This window comes from Pezoporus wallicus, unplaced genomic scaffold (genome assembly GCF_028554395.1).
Source record: "Pezoporus wallicus isolate ANWC-B61680 ecotype Strahan unplaced genomic scaffold, APGP_CSIRO_Pwel_v1 scaffold_7392, whole genome shotgun sequence".
In the NCBI taxonomy this organism is placed as follows: Eukaryota; Metazoa; Chordata; class Aves; order Psittaciformes; family Psittacidae; genus Pezoporus; species Pezoporus wallicus.
In genome coordinates, this window is record NW_026639923.1 from 419,611 (window position 1) to 440,762 (window position 21,152).

The 21,152-nt window shown below is 49.6% G+C and overlaps 1 protein-coding gene across 1 annotated transcript in view; it reads left to right on the forward strand.

Moving 5' to 3' along the window:
- The window catches only part of RNF216 (ring finger protein 216), a 72,099-nt gene extending 51,341 nt beyond the window's left edge, over positions 1–20,758 (forward strand). The window contains exons 14-17 of the mRNA XM_057416837.1: positions 8,485–8,582; positions 10,969–11,191; positions 19,430–19,499; positions 20,005–20,758. Of these exons, the coding sequence (XP_057272820.1) occupies positions 8,485–8,582; positions 10,969–11,191; positions 19,430–19,499; positions 20,005–20,324 (711 nt within the window). The 3' untranslated portion in view covers positions 20,325–20,758. The remainder of the gene's footprint in view (positions 1–8,484; positions 8,583–10,968; positions 11,192–19,429; positions 19,500–20,004) is intronic.
- The last annotated feature ends 394 nt before the right edge of the window (positions 20,759–21,152 follow it).

Below are 21,152 nucleotides of genomic sequence, written 5' to 3' on the forward strand. Positions count from 1 at the left end.
GCTTTGCTTTAGTTTGGTGCATGCTCGTTTGCTTTGTATCTATTGCAGTTGTTGTTTGTTATCATTGTGACCAGGTATCTGAATAGCTTTAGTGGTGCATCCAGTGCACGTCTGCACTGAAACCTCAGGTCTGAGCTCCCGTCACGCTGTGCTTCTCAGTGGTTTTGGGGTTTTGGCATCTCTCTCATTGCTCTTTCTTGCTGGGAAGTTTCAGCAGGCTGCTGGTCCTGGCCATCAGCATTGGTTTTACCACTGGCTTATTTTAGTGCAGCAAATGAGCTGCAGCTGACTGTCACATTGGTGAGCTGGGGAGATGGAGGTTACCAGTGCAGAGGGCTGCACTGCTCTCAGTTTAGCTGCAGGAAATACTACAGCTATAAATACTCTTGTTACAGGGCTGGACTCTGGCTTTTAAACCATGCAGCTCAGTTCAAGGGCTGCACAGAGATCTCATGGGGAGCAGCAGGTGAGAGGTAACTGTACCACGTAGGATTAAACCATTAAATCAGATGCACTGCTGAGATTTCAGGAAGGCCACGTATCACTTTGCTTTCATTTATCTTTATCATTTCTTTATCCAACATCTTTTCTTTTCCTATGGCCAGTTCAAAGCTAGGAGCACCGTACTTTGAGGGGGGTCTCCTCATTTGGGTTTAATTTCCCTGGCAAAGCAGGCTGTACCCTCCCAGTTTCTGAAGGTGTACCTGTACCTAGAACAAAGCTATTCACCAGCATAGCTGCTGTGCTCAGATCACATTTCTCATCCCTTGCTGGTGTTATAATGACCTGCAGTGCTAATTTCTGCTGTAGGTAGCGAGTACGGTTTCAAAGGCTCTAAAATTGGAAATGAAGTGTGTTAATGCTGCTACATTACCGTCCAAATTGCCATATTGCAGAGGCTCATTGAAAGCAGTTGTAGGTATGTTATATAAATGTGGGTCTCCACGCAGCTCTTGGCAGAGGAGAGGATATCTGTTGAGAGTTCCTCGTGCCATCCTTTTGTCATACAGTAAGATCAGGGAGACAGCAGGGGGAGAGAGAACCACGAGTAACATAGGACTGATGGCACTGAAGGAGGCTTCCTCCAGTTCCTGCCACCCTGGGTAAGGGCTTTGTGGCTGGGTTGGGGTGATTTGTTTGTCATGTGGGGGTCTAAGAGGGAAGTTTCACAATTAACTTTAGTGATTGTTCCTCCTCTGGGTCTTACAATGCCTTGTTAGCACGTACCTCTGCAAAGGAGATAACCTTGCTTTTGTTAACGCCTTAACACTGATGTGGTCGGGTGCAGCCCTTTGACCTTCCCCAGTTATCCTTTAAGAATCAGGCTCCTTGTCTTGAAACCTGCATCTCTTCCTCTCCTAAGGTCTCTTTTGCTTCTCCCAGTTCCACAATTACTACTCCTGTTATTTAGCCCTGCTAGATTTCATCACTTAGAGTTTCAGCATCCCTTTTTGTGTGAGATTGTAGGATTAAATGGATAACCTTGGATCTCCTCTGCTGAATGGGGTAAGGCAATCTGCACTGAGGGGAGAGGTGGGAGGGTCAGCTGCTGAGTGCTTTGAACTAATCTGCTAGTATTGTTATTTACATCGGTGAAGGCACGGAGCTGCTGTCTGCAATCAGTCCAATAGAGCTGAAAACTGTGGTTAACAACTACAGATAGGTTTTCAGTAGCAGGGACCGAGCTCCTTTTAACTTTCTGCCCTGGAAAGGAGCAATATGACCTCAGGTGTATAGATTTAGGCATCTTCAGTGTGTCTGGATGAAACCTGCCTTTATAAAGGGACCAAGAGGTGGTTTCCTCTACTTGCACTGCAGGATGGGGGGTGACCACCTCTGGGTAGGTCACAAAGGCAGCTCACCTTGGCCATACCCAGAGATGCTGTGTGTGGTATCAGTCCCCCCAGGGCAGGGGACTAGCTTCTGATAAATGCCATTTTAGGGGGAAAAGCTTATTCTTATGAGAAACACTTGTTCCTCAGCTCAAGGAAGGGATCCTGCTGTGGTGAATGTGTGATGCGAGTACTCCAGTTGCTTCTTTATGCAGCCAACCTGCAGCTTGTGATGTGCTCCTCACCACTCTGAAGCTGGAGAGGAAGTAGGTTTGAAACAAAAGTACTTTGAAAGCATCCCAGATAATGGGGAAAAAAACCCAAACTTTAAAGTTTTGTACAAATTCAAATTAAATCATGATGCTCCTTCTCACTGTTTCTCTTACTCCAATGACACTGCAGTACACGAGCATGAGCTCAGTGAGCAATTTCGTGTGCCTGGTGTGGTTTCCACCTCTGAGCAGCCCTAGGGTGATACTGATGCTGAGCAGCACTTGTGTGAAGCTGCAGATATTTTTGCTCTATGGGTCTCTAACCACTGCGCCCAACCAGCAGCTGATCTGGCCTTTTAAAGTCAAGCTCTGGGGAGGGGAAAAGCTTGCTTTGGGTTGATGGATGTGTTTCAGGAACTGCCAGGTTATAGAGGGTGCTACTGACCTAGGCAAGCATGGGGTGCGAGTTACCCCATGTTTCTGGTTCTAAGATGCTAATGCAGATGACCCAAACCTCTGTGGAACCGGCCTGCCAGCATGTTCCTGGAAGCAAAAGAGCATCTTAAAGGTGGGGAAGGGAGCACAACGTGCTTGATTTAATAAGGGCATGCGAAACAGGAAGCATTGGTTGAAGTCATGTTTTCAGGGGTTTAATATATGGCCATTAAAGCTTTAACCACCCCTCAGCTGTTGGATATGAACGCGTGTTTTTCTCATCGAGCTTTTCACTCTCCATCACTCATAGTGCTCTAAGTTTACGCCCTGGCATGTTCTTACCGCCTCATCCAAGGCTTCTCCCTTTGCTTTATGTCTTCCTGCAGCCTCTCCCCTCCCAGAATAAATCACGGTCTCCTCCTTTCTGTCCCAGGGCCAGGAGCTGCGCTGTGGCCAGCAGCCGCTGAGCGGCGGCCCTGCCCAGGAACATCCCATCCGGGGACCCAGCGCAGCTCCGGGGGGAGCTCCAAACCCCCCGTGGCTCCAAGGGCTGTCCTCCCACCACCCATCCAAGGCACAGTGTTCGGTTTTCCATGCTGTGTTGGTTTCCATGTGCTTGGAGTTGGTATTTGCTGCCCATCTCACCCGTTGCATGCAGCGATGGTGGTGGCTCTGGGATCAGAGAGCTGCTGCAGCAGTTCCTGCTGGAGGGAGCTCTCTGTACTGGGTGTACTGGGGTCCCTTTTCCTTGCATGGATGTTTGCACATCTCTAAAGGGGGTGTTTCATCAATATGAATTGTCTTGGGCTGGATTATAGCCTCTTTATCCCCGCCTAATGTATAGGAAATCCCAGAAGCAGCCCCGAAGGCGGTTTGCCCATGAGAGCTTATCCGTGCTTAAAGGTTGTATTCATTCAGCTACTTCTGCATCCATTTTTAGTGAAGGTCAGCGCAGCTTTAGGGACAGTGGAGGCTCTGGGGGGAGGAAGGCTGCGTGGTTCTTTGTTTTCCCATTAACTCATCTGCTTGGGAATTGCAGCCCTTTAATTAAACCAGCGCAGTATGGACTGGCCCTGAGGTGCTATCCTAAGACCGTTGCATTCACATCTGCTTTTGGGTAAAACTTGGCCTGTTTGAGGTTAGCTTGCGCTATTGTGTGCCTAAAAGCGGGAAGAAGCAGAGAATCAATCACTGGGGCTCAGTCCCCAGCCCGCATCGGAGGGATGTGCAGCGTGTTTTACCTTCCCCTCACTCCTAGCAGGGAGCGCAGCAGCAAACCCCGGGCGTGCAATCGGCAGAGACCGCTGGAGCGCGCATCCCCCCCTTCCTGGGGGATGCAGGGAGTCGCACGGCACAAGGATTTCATTAACCAGCATATGGAGAGCCACGGCAGGCTCTCAGAGCCACCGCTGCGAGCTGGAGGGCGGTGACGACAGCCTGAGCCGCTGCCTGTTGTTGTTTAAGTTGAGCTTCCCCACCACCACCACCGCCACCGCCTCCCTTTGCCTGCCTTTGTGTTTTGCTCAGTCAGTAAAGGGCTGAGTGCGAGCTCCTGGGGAAGTGCTGTGGGCAGGCGGGCTGTGATCCGTGTGCATCATCCGATGGGTTTGTCCATGTGGCGTTTCTTTGGGTTGAAAGCAGGAAAACTGGCCTACAGGGAAGCAGGAGAGGAGCTTTTTACATGGCACATAGTGAAAGGACAAGGGATGGTGGCCTTAAACTGATTTAGATGAGTTATTAGGAAGTTCTTCACTATGAGGGTGGTGCAGTGCCCAGAGAAGCTGTGGCTGCCCCAACCCTGGCAGTGTTCAAGGCTGGGTTGAACAGGGCTTAGACCAACCTGCTCTAGTGGAAGGTGTCCCTGCTTGTGGCAGGGGTGGGAACCAGGTGAGCTTTAAGGTCCCTTCCAACCCAAACCAGGCTGGGATTCTATGATGTACAATGTGTACAGCAGCCAAAAGGACATGAAGACTGGCAAGGAGCAGTTGATAACTTGTGCTTTGGGTTTGGTTTGGTTTCCCCTCCTTGATGTATGGGCTGGACCTTGGAGAGTTGTTTAGCAGAGTGAAAGATGTTTAAGCTGTGTTCTAAAACCTGTAGCATCCATTGCAGGTACAGTGGAAGCACTGAGGAAGGTGGTAGCTTCACATAAAGCCTTCCCTTCTGCCTTCCTGAGGTGCTGGGACAATGAACAAGGATGTTTAAGGATTGTGCTGCCCTTGCTAAAAGCAAACTGGCCACCCTTAGCCAGGCTGGCCCTGAGCACAGAAAGCTGCGTATCTGCACTGCTGACCCTGGGAACAAAGGATCCTCCTGAACCCAAACATGTTTGTGTTAATCCCGGCTGCTTCCTGGCGGCCAGCGAGAGGAAACGGAGCCACTACCTCTAACAGATGTACAGTGAGGAGATTACAGTGTGCGATTAAACACCCTCTCCATCACATCCTCTTCTCTGCTGTTCCAGCACGGTGCATTAATGGACTGTCCCAGGCTGCCTGCCAAGCTCGGGCAGATGTAACAGGCAGCAGATACTTCATCTCCTGCATCCGTGCCTGGTTTGGAGCCCTTTGCTGATGCCAAGGCTCTGGTGCAAGAACACCGCCCCTTGCCCCAAAAGCATGAGCTGCATTGGATTGGAGAGAAATACATAAATTAGATTGGGTATATATATATACATTCTAGATTGGATATAAGGAAGAAGTTCTTTCCTGTTAGGGTGGTGAGGCACTGGAATGGGTTGCCCAGGGAAGTTGTGAATGCTCCATCCCTGGCAGGTTTCAAGGCCAGGCTGGACGAAGCCTTGGGTGAGATAATTTAGTGTGAGGTGTCCCTGCCCATGGCAGGGGGTTGGAACTGGATGATCTTGAGGTCCTTTCCAAACCATTCTATGATTAGCTGTACCTGCCTGTGAGGTTGGGGAAAGGCAGGAGAAACACACAGAATTCCCACCATCCAGACCTGGTGAATTTAGCTGGAAAGCTGTTAAAACTAAACCATGCTTTCCCCAGTCATTAGACCAGGGTTTGCTAATGGACAAGGTGCTGAAGAACTTGGGCAGAGGGTTTATTTTGTTGTACTTGACTTGTTTTGTGGCTGCTACACTTGGAGTAGATGATTTCAGGGCTCATTCCCTCTTTGTGCTGGTTTAAGGCACTGCCTTACATTGGAGTAGCCAGTCCTAGTGCCGAGTGCTGCTCTTACAATACAAATAATCTAAACTGCTTGCAAGCAGTCAGCTGTCCTTGCTGTGTGTTCAGGTCAATGAATATGGTAATGGCAGAGTGTGTTTCATTATCAGATGAAAAGCTGTTTCTGAAACAAAAGAAGCCCTTTGGAAATTGTAGAGATCCCAGTGGTCACATGTGAGATGTGCAAAACCCTCCTCAGGTGAAGTGGGGTGGATTTGACTGGGAGTGAAAATTAAAGTCACTTTCCTGTTCGTGGAGGAGAGCTTTGACCTTGGTTATAGCGTTGCAGCCTTTGATCCACGGGCTTCCTCCCTGCTTTTGTGTGGAGGGGTCCAACACAGCTTCCTGTAAGTGCCAACAATGTGCCATTGTCTTGGGTAGAACAAGGGGAGAAGTGGCATTTTGTTGTGCTCATGGCACATGTATTGTCCATTCCTCTGCTCTGGAGGGGATGTGGCTTGGTCAGAGGCAGCACCAAGTGATGCTCGGAGTTGGGAAGCCATGGGGACATCTCCATGGGGTGCATTGGAACAGGCAGAGCTGCCTGTTGTGGGCTTTGCAGCTCCTCGTGGCCAGCATATCTTGGAAAGGATCCCAGGAATGTGCACAGCTGCTGTGACACTTGCTGTGCAGGAGTCACAGTAACAGGGAGAACCGGATACCTGCTATCTCACACCATCCCATCGCGTCTGGGAGTCTGCATTGCCGTGCCTCTTCCCTCTCTCCTTGCCTGCACTGAAATCCCTTTTCCTGAGTGCAGGAGACAACTGTTAGGCAACTGACAGCAGCCTTAGCTCAAGGGAGAGCATTGTGCTTGCTGCTGCAGCGGGCAAAGCAAAGGGTGGTGGCAGTAGCAAAAGGCAAAGGGAATGGCTTGGTAAGAAAGTCTTAAGTGGCACCATCTGCTTCCAAAGGGCATCGTTTCTAGTTCAGCAGCGAAGGAGGCTCCTGGAGTTCAGTAATTGGGAATAGTAGGCTCCTGGCTGGAATGTGTGCCAACCCTTCTGGCAAAAAGCTGTTCAGTCTTTGTTGCTGGCATGTGAACGTGGGTCTGTGTAGCAGGGCTCCAAGGGCTGGGTTTAACCCTTGATGGATGTAAACCTTACCCAAAGCCTTACAGCACTTTTGATCTTGGAATGGCATGTGGCCAGGTGTTGAGAGTGAAAGGGGAAGGTGGGTCCTCATTGAGGTGCATGAGCAGCTCCAGGTCTGATCCTCCCGTGCTGATAACAGCCAGATGTGACCTGCCAACAGCACACACAAAATGGTGCCTGTTTTAACAGCTTTAGCAGGAAAACACAGGGTATGATGTATGATTTATGAGGCTCAATAGGACTAAGGTGTTTACTGCCCCTTGAAGCTAGTGCTGGCCTGCCAAAGGGTGTGTTTGCAGGGTGAGTGATCCCAAAATCCTCTGCTGAGCTTTCAGGACACAGTCACACACTTGGCTCTTGTCTTACTATAGCCTTTACCCTGCAGTCTGCAGATGTGTCCAGTTTACCAGCCAGGATGAGGAGCCTTTAATTCTGCAAATGAAAGCACAAGCTCTTACACATCTCCCAGCGAGCACAACTACAAACAAGGCAGCATTGTGCACCATCTCCTAGGGGTGGCTTCCTTGGAAGCTTTAGTCTTCATCCTGTTTGTCCAATTCACGATCAAAAGAGTGTGGCTGCCTACGTGTGTCTTTAAGCAGTTAATTCTATCTCATACAAGCACCCAATTTCTTCATTAAAGTAAAAATGAAGGTCATGCAATCAAGTAAGATCTGTGTCTGCAGACATTAGCTTTCAGTAATAGTGTGAGCAGAGCTCTTTTGGGACACTCTTTGGTGTGGAAGGGAAGAGGATGCTCCACAACCAGATGGGTTTCCCTGCCAAGGGGGAGAGAAAGTTGGATTGAAAAGCCTGAGCCCCAGCCATCGTGGAGATGAAACAGTTGGATTGTGAACTGTGTACTTTCTTCCAAGTTTGATCTGGATGTTTTTTAATCTTCCTCAAATTAAAAGGGAAAAAAAAAAATCTCTTGTTTGACCCAAAACAAAATGATGTTTTCTTTGGCCAGCCAACAGAACAAACCAGCTTCTCCCCAGTGTTAGGCCAAGTCCCCTTGCCAATAGTGCCTCCCCAGCCCTCCTGTTCCACACAGCTTTACCAGTCCTGGATTAGAGCCTTGTTGCTAAAGAGTTTACAAGAACAGGGGAATTCAGTCCCTTGCTGTAAGCTTAGTTCAGCAATTCTGGTTAAACTTGTACATATTTGTTCATATTCCACCTCTGTTTATGGACGTTTGTCCACATCCTGCCTTTTAAAGCTGTTTACTTCTGTACAGTGCTTTATTTGGGGGGGTTTACAAAGCATAATATGGTTACTTTGCTTGTGTGCATGGTGAAGCAGAGGTTTTGATGCAGCTGCAAGGTTTCCATCACCTGCTCAGCTAAAGCTCTTTAAATGAAGGTGAAGGATTTTGGTCAGGAAACAATGAACTTGATGTCCTTTAGCAGCATGGTTTTGTCTTTGCAGTCACCTTTTGGAAGTAGCTGGTGAAATTGGGAGCAATTCCATGGGTTTTAGGTGAACTGAATGGACTTACATTGTACCTATGTGCTTGTGCCTTGGCAAAACCCTTGGCTCCCATTATTTGATGGACTTTCTCTGGTCCCTGGTGGAGAACAGACCTCTATAGCAAACTGTCAGCCCCATCCTCCCCTGATATCCTGTAGCTTGGTGGGGGAAGAGAGTGGAATTTTCCCAGTTCCTAATGCTGTTAATGGTGGGCTGGGTCTTCTCTTCCTTTAATGCTTGTTATCCTCGTCAGGAAACATGTCGGAATTGCCAAGTGCTGTGGAAGGAGCACATGAACCTCACCTGCGAGCAGCTGGCTGAGAAGGATGAAATCAAGTACAGGACATCTGTGTAAGTAAACTCCACAACCAAGCAAAAACCAAGGGTGGATGAACCCCCAGTACACTCTGGTGCGGAGGGGGTGAGAAACCCCTCTGTTCTTGTAGCTGGCAGAGGCCCTCAAGTTCTGCTGGGTGTCCTTCCATCAGGGAGGTCCTAGGGATGTCAAAGCCAAGGAGTCAGAAGGCTCCCAGGATAGGATTTCTTTCTGTGGAATATACTTGGCAGTGGATCCAGCAGGTAATGAGAGAACGTGGGAGAGCTGTCACCAGACCAGCCTGCTCCTCTGGCTTAGCCCAGTGTCTCTTAGTCCTCAGAGGTGAGAAAACCCCATTAGTGTTGCTTCAGGGGGAGAAGGGAGATGTTGCACGGAGGGAAAGAAGTGTATTGAGTCACAGTAAGTTGTGATTGCCCTTTGAGATTCCTGAGAGGAGATGATGTGTGGATTGCTCAGCTCCTGCTTTCTGGCTCTGTGGGAGGAGATGTGTTTTTCTTACAGAAGCTTGCCTCTGTTTCTGGCTGGTTGGTAAGGATTGTTACAGAACGGAGCCATGTTTTCAGGTGTAAATCCCGAGTGCTTCCCTAGAATCTATTGAAGTTTGATCGCTCTCATTGCTACAGGAAACGACAAAATCCTCTGCCTTTAGGGGCTAAGGGATGGAGCAGTCAAGCGGGACTTGCCCACATTGCCTAATCCTTTCTGATTTAGAGGCTGTCTGGCATGAGTAGGGGTTGGAAAGCCTCACCACTGGGAGGCTGAATGACTGTTGCTTGCTCATCCCGCAATCCCTAATTCAGAACGAAACCTTTACACGTTTGATGTGACTCCTTTTCCCTGCCACTCCTTTCCCTGTAGGAAAGAGGACTGAGGAGGAGCGAGTTGTCGTGTCCCTAATAAGGAGAAACACCAGTTGGAAAACCTTTAGCAGCACGTTGCTGGGGAGAGATGAGTCTCATTGCCTGATACAATAAAAGCTTCCTTTTGAAGCGCTGTGTAAGGAAAGGGAAGCGCTGCTGGAGCTCAGGCCAAACTTCCTGCCTTGCTCAAAGCTTCCCAAAAAATATCTGCAGCAGCAGCATCCTGTTTGAGGAGCGGAGGGAAGAGCAGCTGCAGCTCAGAAAGTCAGTCTCAAGTGGGGGTTTTCCCCCCCACCATCTCTATTCTTAGCACATCTCCAAATGCCTGGGTGCAGGTCACGCCAGGTGTAAGTGCATGGGAGCTTTGGGTAGCTGCAGGGCTGATGTTCCCACTTCACCGTTCCCTCTTCCTCCAGCTGTGCTGATGGAGCTGGCTGTGGGGCCGTGCCTGGGTCGCTGCTGTGATCCTCCTCTAAAATACCTCCTTCTCACCCCCCAAACACGTGTTGAGTTTGCAGGTCCTCTAAAGGAGCTGGGTGGAGATGCCTGGCTAAGGAAGATCATTCCCCACTGTCAGAGCAGCACAGTCAGAGAGCTGTGCTTCCCTCAATGAAAACACAGCCCTTTTACTCTTCTGTCATCAGATTTCACTTGTAGGTTGTGAATTAAACTGAAACGTGATCTCCGGCGGTCAGAAAATTGGCCCTTAGGATGTCAGCTTATATTCTTAAGTCTTTTAATTAAAGGACTGAGGCTTTCCTCCAGTTCTGTGCCAAAATAGCACTGCCACAAGCTGAGCCCTTGCACTGGAGCGTGTGCTGCTGCCAGGACGTCTCCTGGGGACAAGGGCTGTGCTTTGTCCTGGATTCCTGTTTGTGCTCTGTTAAAACCCATTTCTTGAACCTAAAGCAATAACCTCTGGAAAATGCACGTAGGGAATTGTAAGAGGAAGAGGGAAAGCCCAGTCTCTGTGGAGAAAGACAGGATTATTTTCCAGTTACTGATTGAAATTTAACAGAAACCAAGTAAATCTGGAGCGTAGCAGCCAGGCTTGGAGAAGAAAAACCATGGTCGTGGCAGCTTTGTAGCCAGAGCAACAGGCAAACATAAAGCTAGCTCATAGATGACAGCCAAGGGTTTGCTTTTCCTGAGCTTTATCTCCCAGGCTCTGTTTCTCCACAGCCAAGTCAAGCATCCGTGTGGCCTTTGACTTCCAGCTTAAATTCCTCCCAAGCCAGAGCCCGGCGCTGCGGTGTTTTGGCTCACATGGAAACCAGGCTCAGGTCTGCAGCATGCAGCCAGTGATGGACGTTCTTTCACTTCATTTGTTCTTGAGTTGTCATGGGTCGGCTCCAAGTGGAGCTGAGCCCAGACCTCCTTGGAACAGCGGGTGGGCTGTGGGGATGGCGTAGGAGGCAAGAGGAGGGGGTTGGAGATGGGGGGTTAAAGCATGGCTGGGATGGCATCACAGCAGCTTTAACGCGGGCTGATGGCTTCAACCGCCCTTTCTCTCATTCTTCACCCTCTTCTTGCATTGCAGAGAAGAGAAAATGACAGCAGCCCGGATTCGAAAGTGCCACAAGTGTGGCACCAGCCTCATTAAATCGGAGGGCTGCAACCGCATGTCCTGCCGCTGCGGTGCTCAGATGTGCTACCTCTGCCGGGTTGCCATTAACGGGTACGACCACTTCTGCCAACACCTCCGCTCTCCCGGTGTTCCCTGCCATGACTGTGACAAGTGCTCGCTCTGGACAGATCCCACAGTAAGTAACAGGACTTTTGTGAATGCTTTTTCACCCTGATTCCAGTTACTGCTCCGTGCCAGCGTGTTGAAGTCCATGCTTTCCACCAGAGGAAGAGGGTTGGCTTTAGACAGCCCAACATTTTTCCTCTCCCAAGGCAGCTAAAAAACACACTGGAGAAGCCTACATCAGCACAGAGGCACATCTGACCACAACTTGGAAGGGAGCGTTGCTGCTGTATGGAAAAACAGCTCCTGTTAGACAAGGGGTTTGGCTGGAAGTGCTTTGAGCATTGTTCAGGGGCTTGTGGAAAGAGCTGGTGGAGAGCGTGTGCTGGCACCAGGCACAGTAGCCAGCATTGGGATTATTTGGACTCATTTTGCAGCTGAGATGCTGTTTGGTACAGCTTTGAATCTGGAGGCAAGGAGGGGGGTTGTGTCTTTTTGCTGCCCAGATCATCCAGCTGCTGGCTCTGCAAATCCCTGTGCAGAGATGGACCCGTGGAGAAAACTGCCTGGAAGCCAACAATGCGGAGTTAGAGCTGGGTCTGTTCTCATGGCTGTTGTCAACAGCTGCAGAGAGAGAACCGAAGCATAGACTGAGCTCTGAGGGAAGCTGTAGTAACTTAATACAGCTTGTAGCTGTGACGAGCATGGGAAAACTTAGTAGTGCAGTGTCTCTGTAAGTAGAGGTCTTCAATACCAGAAACCCAGGAGTGTAGGTAGGAACAGGAGTTGAATTTCCTGGTGTCAACAAAGCCGTAGAGCAATGTGAATTGTGGATCTGCCTTCCCAGGGCTCGTCTGAGCTTTGTTGTTCCCAACACTTCTTTGTCTCGGGCTGCTGCAGTTGCCAGACTGCTCCCAGCCTCTCTTTCTGCAGGGAATGTGCACAATCCTGTGCTTGCACAAAGGCAAGGAAAAGCCACTCTAAATCTCTCCCTTCTGTCTGCAGGCTCTTGGGGATTTCCCAGCAGTGTCGCAAGCAACTTCCCAATCCTCTGCTTGCCTGCTTTATTCCCTGCATTATCCTATCAATGGGAGGTGTTAAACTAAACACAGACATCTCTTTCTAGACACCCCTGTAGCGCTTTTGGCACCTGGATATGCGCTCCTCAGATTCCTGCCCCACTCCTCCTCCTTTTCCACCGGGATGTGATTCAGGGTTCGGCAGCGCTGGCATCCTTTGTTCCCATCAGGCTGCTGATTGTGCTGGGTGCTGGCATTTGTTCAGAGCCAGAGAAAACATGAGGCCTCTCCAAAGACCCATACTGTACTTCAAAATAAATAAATAAAGAGGCAGCACAAAGAGGACACTGTCACCAGGCCCTTGCCAGCTCTCTAATGAACCAATGTTGTGGCAAAGAAACTTTCCCACTGTCAGCAAAGAGCTGGCACTGCTCTTTATTAGTTATCATTGTTATTGCTTTTCCTTTTGGCTGATTGAGTGCTGGAGGCTGGGGAGGTGAAGTTGGGTGATTCTCCTCGCTGCAAAGTATAATGTGAAACTCAAGCGTTGGCTTCTAAGGTTCAAGTGATGGAGATCTGTGTGCGTTATCCCCCTTTGTGATGGGCTTAGTGACGCTAACCCAGTCCCACCTGGGTGATCTGTCAAATGGGACATGGAAACTGGGATTAATGTGGTAGGTGTGAAGAGGGGGAATGAATTTGAGTCTTGACATGGGGATATGGAAGAGGCCATAGAGAGAATGGCTTGTCCTTTGTCAGGGACAATGTCCATCCAAGGGATTACCCCATCCCATTTTTGCTGGCTGCTGCATTGGCATCTTCTTGCAACTCAACTCCTCTGTTTCCTCTTTTGGCTCAATTTCTTCTATTCTGTTGAAACCAGTAGACAGCTGATGCTGTATATATAGGAAGAGAATATCTGCCTTGAGCTTGCACACGTTCGCAGCCACACATGTGAGTACAGAGAAGATGCGTTATCTCATTGCCTGCGAAACTGCAGCCCATCACTAAGGAGCAGCCACTCCTCTCTCTGGATTAGGTTCTGCTGCAGCATGGGGAGGGCACATGTGGGGGCACCAAAACCTGGCTTCCAGAGGGTGACAGGATGATTTTGTTCTGATTTCTGATAGACTTATGTACAGCCTTAACTTAGAACCATCTTCACAGCAGACCGGTGCCATGGTCACGGTAACACGGTCTTGTCTGCTCACGTTTCATTGATGTTAGAGCTTTCTGTCAGACCTGGGTGACTTCATACCTTTGCGAAGGATCTGGTTTGGGTCTCACTCCCCACTGTTTAAAGCAAAATTCATTTTTAAGTAGGGAACCTTTGTTCTTTTCCAAGGGTTTAACGTTTTCTGAGGCTGAAATGATTCTTGCGAAAGTATAAGTGAACCTATTCATTAACTTGGGCTAAAACCAGATTAAAGACAGTCCTCTAGGAGCTGCAGCATCTGTAAGTCTTTGTCTCAAATGATCTTGAGAGAATAAAGCCGACAACATTTCCCATAATGAAAGGTTAGTTAAAATCCTGTGCCTGCATTGTCATGAGGCTGGAGTCTGATTTAAAAGCAGTGGTGCAATATTTGCCAGCTCAGAGATGAGCTGCAATCGGGCTGCGGTCAGCAGCATCCAGGGTTGCAGGCAGTAATCACTTAATCACTGCATTTCTTCTGGAGCTCATCCGTGCCCTGCACCCCTGTAGGATATGAACACGTGCCAGGAGCTCTTCTCACTTGGCCAGAACTCCTCATGTTCCTCTCCTGCAAAGCCCGTGCTCGCTTTGGCTCAGCTCACTGAGACGGTGCTGGCTGCTGCAGGGGCTGATGCAATATTGCTGGAGACACAGCTCGGGATGGAGCAGTGGGAATTGGCTCTGGGACTCGGGGCTGTGATTTCCCTCCTCTCAAAATACCCATAGCAAAGCTCTATGTGTTTTAACCGGTATGTACAAATCCCGTGGTGCAGTTTGACTAATGCATTCTGCCTGGTTTGGTAAACCAGGTGCTGCTCTCGTATGTATTCGTTTCATACTCCTCTTTGGACTATCAGTGTGTTACATAGCAGCTTTTTTTGGCTTTAAACTTTAAGATGTTTTCAGTAAACTCTTCAAACACTCCCAAAGGCCCATCGTTAAAGTTCAAAGCAGAAGACTAATCGTTATAAGGTGTTTGCAATTACTCCTCCTTCTAGCATTATAAAAAGAAGATGGTGAGCGAAGACTGTGTAAAACTTCAAATGCATTAAGGTAAGGCATGAAGGACACAGCGCTGCCTTTAGGATTTGGAGGGCGGAAAAACACCCCTAAACCCTTCTTTTTTAGCATCCTATAAAATGCCTTAATCATAAGCATACAGTTAATTCCGGCTGTTCACAGAAAGCCATCAATAGGGAATGCCTGTTGCTAAAATAACTCTGCATGTCTTAAACGCCAGCGTGTGCTTCATCCCCGTCCTGGCCCCCCTTTTCCTGCAGCACTGCGGATGCCCTGTTCCAGTTACAACACAGCCTGCTTTTATCCCCTGCTTCCTGCTGCAAGGAGGAACATGCCGGAGACAGCCGATGCCTGTTCTTGCTCAGGATCTCCGCAGCTGATCTGGGAATGATTTGAAATAAAACCCCTTTAGTCCTTTGGAAGCCTCCGTCGTGAAAGAAATCAGTTCAGGTTGATTAGGAACGGCTGCAGCCACACGTACGTGGAGAAAAGCAAGCTGTAAAGAGCCACAAAGGGGGAGACGGTGGTGGGGGGGGGGGGCACTTTCTGAAGACAGGGGAGGGGTTGTGCAGCCCAGGAATAGTTCCCAAGTCCCTTGTTTTCCCTGGTTCAGGAGGCGGGCAGCAGCTTTCCTCTGACACTTCATAATTACAGATAAGGAGAGCTTTCAGAAGCTCCCTGGATGGCACGTTTGTTCAGGGCAGAGGAGGGTTTATTTGGGGGAGGTTGTGTCTGTGTGGTTTGCAGAGCTTTTATCTCCTCTGCGGCTGTATTTCCCTGTTCTGATGGGCTGTGTGTTTCTCCAGCAGCTCTTTCTCTGTGTGTGCAGGGCCCTGCGTGGATGCCGGATGCGGCATTGTTGAAACAGGCCATGAAAAGGTGCCTCGCTTAGCAACCCAGCCCAGCTCTTTAGTTAATCCAGCCACAGACCCGAGCCACCCTTTCTGCTGTGATTAGCTCCGTGCTCACTGCATTCCCTGGATTCAATGGGAGAGGGATGAAAGGAAAAGCCTGCTCCGGGCCGAGACCCTTTTGCGGGTGTGGGATCCTAAGGGCAGGCTCTCAGGGATGAGCAGTGCAGGTTTTGGCTGCAGGACTGGGGATGGCTCCTGCAAAGAGCATTCCACCATCAGCTTTGGAGCAAAGGAGGGTCCTGTTTTGCCACTTTAAAACGCAGCTGCTCTTCATAACCACGTTTGCTTTCTGCCGTGTTTGCAGATAAGAAGGGTGAATACATCTCAGATCCTTTGCATTTTCCTCTTGGCCACCTCCCTTCTCCCGTGATGCAACAGAGGATGGGGAAGGGCCACGCTCTAGCATTGCCCTGTGTGTTTTCTCTCAGGAGGACAGGCAAGTAACATCCTTGCTCCAAAGCCACGCAGGCTGAGACCCAGCAGGGCTCGGGGGTTGCTTTTAGTCTTTTATCTTTCCTTGTTGCTGTAGGCAAGGCAGCTGACAGGAAGATGACTGTTAACATGACAAGATCAGTCCCTTCAATCCGTGCAGCCAGTGAACGGGCTATTAGAATCATAATCTAATCCTTTATTAAGGGACTTGAAGCTGCTCAGGCAAATGGACACAAGAGGCTTTTTGAGCTTGTGCTGCAGCCTCCACCCCATGTGACATTAAATGGGGTTTTCACCACAAAAGCTATCCCTAAGTGTGCTAATGAAAGCTTGTTTTTTGGTGTGGATGCTTTACCCCTAGATGAATCTGTCACCTCCCTCCGGTTACTGTGGAATCAAAACCCTGTCTTTGCTTCTCATAGGTTCTCTTTGATGCGAACTGGAATAAGCAGAACTTGTGGCACCAGTTTTCCTTCACAAATACCCTAAAATTGTCTTGCTGTGCACATTGCTTTTTGTGTTGTTCCGTTCGGGATGTGGATCTTTCCTAAATACTGCAGGTATTGACCTGAGCTCTGTATCCAGCACTTGCCAAGTGTAATGTCAGCTGCTTGGCTAGGAAGGTGCACGTTGTGCAGGGTATTTTTCCTCTTTCTGTATTAATGGATACCGGTGCTTCAGGAATCCTGATGCAAAGAAAAATTCAAAGCCAAGATTCAGTGTGTGGGATTGAATGTAAATACCTCTTAACCTTCCAGTGTGAGAATACATTTTTATCAGCAGAGAAGCAACAAAGGTGTCCTTGGAGAGGAGCTCTTCATCGGGGGCTGTGGTGATAAAACAAGGGGTAATGGGTTCAATCAAAACAGGGGACAAATAGGTTGGATATAAGGAAGTTCTTCCATGTGAGGGTGCTGAGGCACTGGCACAGGGTGCCCAGAGAAGCTGTGGCTGCCCCATCCCTGGCAGTGTTCAAGGCCGGGTTGGACACAGGGGCTTGGAGCAAGCTGCTCTAGTGGAAGGTGTCCCTGCCTGTGGAGCTGGATGAGCTTTAAGGTCCCTTCAACCCAAACCGTGCTATGATTCTATGTAGTTTGTTATATCTCTGCTGGGATTTACAGTCACAGAAGTGGTCAGCAACTTGTCATCCTGATTTGGGTCTGTTCCTGGCATGTTTTTTGCATCTAGGGGGTGTGCTGTAAGGTGTACCCCCTCTTGAAGACCAAGAAGGGATGTCGATCTCTGGCCACTGTGTTTGAAGTGATGTGGTTTATGTTGTCCTCGCAAGGTAGACATCGTTTCGGAGCTCTGGCAGATGGCCTTTGCTGTTCTGCAGTTCCCTGTTGCCCTGGGAGCTGCAGTAATTGAAGCCTGCATCCCCTTGGTGTGTGTGCAGCTGGCTCTCCGGCCCTGGGGGCACATGGCTTTGTGGATCCTCATTAGTGTGGAGGTCAGCTGCAGTTTAAACTGGGAGGGTTGAGTAGCCCTCGCTGCAGGAGGATCTTGTTGTATTTGATGTGTCCTCTTCCCCTGATGTCAACCAGGACAGACCGGTATCAACAGCGGCGTTTGCAGGAGCTGCAGCATCACAGGGGGTGGTATCAGGATGGGGTGTCCCTGGGAAGCACCATTTCAGAGGGTTAATTACAGACTTAAAGCTTTTCTTTTTAAGCTAGAGGGGACTTCTGCATGTTTCGAGGCTTTAAGGTGAGGTTTATGCCTTTGTGTGAGGGATGGAGATCGGGGGGTGATCTTGTTCGGTTGAGCTTAAGATGTGTTTCTTGTCCTGTAACTAAAGAAAAGCTTTCAGGTAAGTCTTTTCCAGTAAGTGGCAATCAAATGGGAGACGTGGCTCTCTCCGTTGTCAACAGCATTGCAAAATACATTCTGAGGGCAACAGAAGGTGAAGTTTTGGGCCACCCTTTGAGAGGCTGCTCAGGCAGCAAAGGAGCAGAGGATGTTTGGTGCTTGGTGCAGAGCGTGCCCACGTTGTTTTCCAGCCAGGGAGCATCACAGTCTGAAGCTTGGGGTGTAATTAGAAGTTCTGTATAGGCTCAGAAGAGCCATTCTTCAGCAGTTTTTATGGAGATAGATAGGCTGTAATTAACAGTCCATGGAAGCAGCCTGCTTGGGGAAGAAAAAAGCATGTCCTGGAACGTCTTCATTTTAACTGTTGACTCACAGAGGAATAAGAGGGAGGCAAGTATGGAGTTGGATGGTTTTCTGCAGATTAAGATAACTTCAGTCTCCCAGGGAAACCTTATCTGGAGGCTAGAGAAGGGCACATCTTAGCAAGCTGCCCATGCTAGACACGTGCAGGACCATGAGATTGGAACTGGGAAGCTGGCTAGACTTAAAATAACTTCAGTGTAGCCGCACACATGAAGCGTATTTTGAGTTGAGTTCCAGCACTCTTTAAAATAGAGGCTATTTTCCACAGTAAGAGTGTTCAGGAAGAAACTTACGGGGTTTGGCAGAGCTGAAATGAGGATGCATAAACTGAGGCAGAGTCTTGTGTGTTGTGGGGTGCTTGGGGTTTCCCTCCTGCTCCACTGGTGGTTTGCAAGCGCTAAGTGCTCCTTAGCACCAGAGCATCCGAGTGCCTGCTGCAGGTGCTGTGTGTCAGCAGCAGCTCCTGTTCTTGGCCTTCTTCCCTAATAACTAACATTAAGAGCACAGACACTGTCCCTTATAGGGGAATAGCTTAGCTATTCCCATTTGTTTTCTGAAAGCACCAGGTAATGTTTCATCCCAATGGACACAAAGCAGCAGATGCAACCCTGCAGAGACCAGGGGGACCTCTGTTGCCATCGCTGCACATATGGCCAGCAGAAGCATCTGCTGCCTGGCCCTGAAAGGGAGTTGTCTCTTGAGTTGTTGGGTGTGATCTTTGTTACCCTTGATAGCTGTTGCATGCTGTGGTGCAGTGAAGAAACTCGTTTTTCACACCTCTTCTTGGGAGCAGGCAGTTAATAGCTCAGGAGTTGCAGTCTTCTTCCAGGACTTTGTGCATCCCTTGACCTAGTAAATGGTGGCATAAATGCCATCCTTCTTAGCTACCTGAAGCTCCTCTGCATTGTTTGCTCTGGGCTGCTCCTTTGGGTTGGGACAGCCAAAGGTGACAAGAAGCAGAACGACGCTTTCCACTTATGCTTGTCCTTGTGTTCTTGGTGAGCAGTGGGTCTGAATATACTTCTTATAACCTCTAGATAGACATTAAAGCAACATATTGGGATTTATGCCCTCCTCAGAGTTACAGATAAGATCTAAATGGCCTCGTCACAGTAGTTTAGCTACTAGAGCCAGGATTTAAGTTGTGTTCATTCCAGCTGTTGGGCCAAAAGCTCTGGAAGTGCCAGGGTAATGTAAATATTTAATAGCCTGTTGCCATTTAAAAGATTAACAGCTCTTCAGCAATGCTTCACATGGGAGGAGCTGGGTTGCACTCCTCTGGTTTCCATCCAGGCAATGGATTTTAGCACCGAGCTCCCAGGAAAACTGATCTTAAGCCTCTTAGTGCTACTCTGTAGAGGAGGCTTAGCTCTGTGCTGCAGTCCCCCTTCGCAGCCTTGCTTTGGGCTAAATCTAAGTCAACCCCAAATGAGGACAATTCAGCTGCATTCACCTTTTATTTCCTCCTGCAAACGTGCTGAAAAGAAAAGCAGCGTTGAGAGGACAGGTTGCTGCAGCAGGAATTAACCCACGGACTCTTGTATTCCTGTGATTTCTAGGAAGACGATGAGAAGATAATCCAGGAGATTCAGAAAGAGGCCGAAGAGGAGCAGAGGAAGAAGAATGGAGGTAAGTCAGTCTGTACCTGTGCTTTGACATCAAGCTGAGGGCAACGGGAGAGCCTAGATCCCTGCTCCTGACAAGTCTGGACCTTCACTGGGTTCTCCCCACAGCCTGGCTGTCTGTGCTGTACCAAGCATCACCCAAAACACTGCTGCAGAGAGGGGTGCAAGCCATCACCCTGGGAACCTGTCTGGCTTTAAAGTGCTGCTGCCAACAGGCTTTTGCTGTGACAGTGGGGAGGCACAAGGCTTGTGCTCAGCTCCTTTGGTGCCGGCTGTGATGGATGCACACACCTGTCTCCTCTCCACTTGGCCAAGTGGCTAGAAGGGCAGCAAAACCTTTGTGGTGTGGTGAAAGGAGCCAAACCTGAAAGCTGTGCCTGCAGCATGGAAGGGGCAAGCAGCGGTGCTGTAGAGTGCGCTTAAGGAGCGTGCAGGGATGGAGGACGCTGCCTGCAAATGCAAGACTGGTTTGTGGCGTGACTGGTTCTTGTCTCTCTCCCCCTCTGCAGAGAACAGCTTCAAGCGGATCGGCCCTCCTGTAGAAAAGCCCGTGGAGAAAATCCAGAGGATTGAAGTCATCCCCAGACCTGTTCCTCAGAACCTCCATCAGCCCCGGATGTGCCCTTACCCCTTCATGCACCCTCCTTTCCAGCTCCCTCCCGTCCGCCCCCTGTACAACAACATCCCGCTCCACATCCGCCCTGTCCCTGCTCCCTACGTGCCCCCGTTACCCAACATGAGGGTGAACTTTGACTTCCCCCAGATCAACGCTCGGCGGGAGCACAACTTGCCTATGCACTTTGGCCCTCAGCCTCGCCAGCAGTTCTGACCTGCTTCAAACAGCACTTGACATAGTCACTGCAGGGCAAAGCCACCCTATCACATCACCCCCCTTCCTTCTCCAGCTCCTCTTGGATTATCCAGCTGCCGGGGGATCCCTGAGTCGCCCGTCTTTGCACTGTATCCCTCTCTAGAGCTTCTCTGAACCTTTGCAGTCAAACGTTTCGACCTGTGCTGCAACAGGCCTTGGTGCTGCATTTCCCAAGGGATCTCTCCCTGTGCTGGGCATCCAGGTGATTTTGATTTGATAGAGCCTGTTCAGGCAGCTGTTGGGAGGGAAGGTGACACTTTGTGCAGTGCAGGGATGCAGCCATTCCTTGGGGACTTCCCAAATATCCTTCTTTCCTGCTGGCTGGAGCAGCTGCTGCACAGACAAGTGAGGCTGGGGCTGAAGAGGGAGACTTGCATCTGAGTAAGACCTGCAGGAGCTGGCTGCCCTTCTGCCTGCAGGGAGGCACAAGGCTGATGTTCCCATGTTCTCCAGCATCCCTGTAACCCGCCAGCACCTCCCAACAGAAATACACTTTTCCATACCAAGTCAGTGAAGTGTTTTTAGCATTTCTCCCTCCCTAAGTGGGGTAATGGGATGCAGCAGCCATCTCACTGCTGAGATCTCAGTGGGAAGCCCAGAGCCATGTTCAGTCTCAGGGCTTTAGCGAGTAGCACAAGACTCAGGCACCCTGATCTTTGGCTGAACTGAACTTGCCCCTTGAAAGAGCTCAGGACTTTTATCCCCACGGGAGGGTGGCTCAGCTTCCAAAACGTGGCCTTTGCTTTGCTGTTCCCATCTGACAGCCCGAACCTCCCCTTGCTTCTG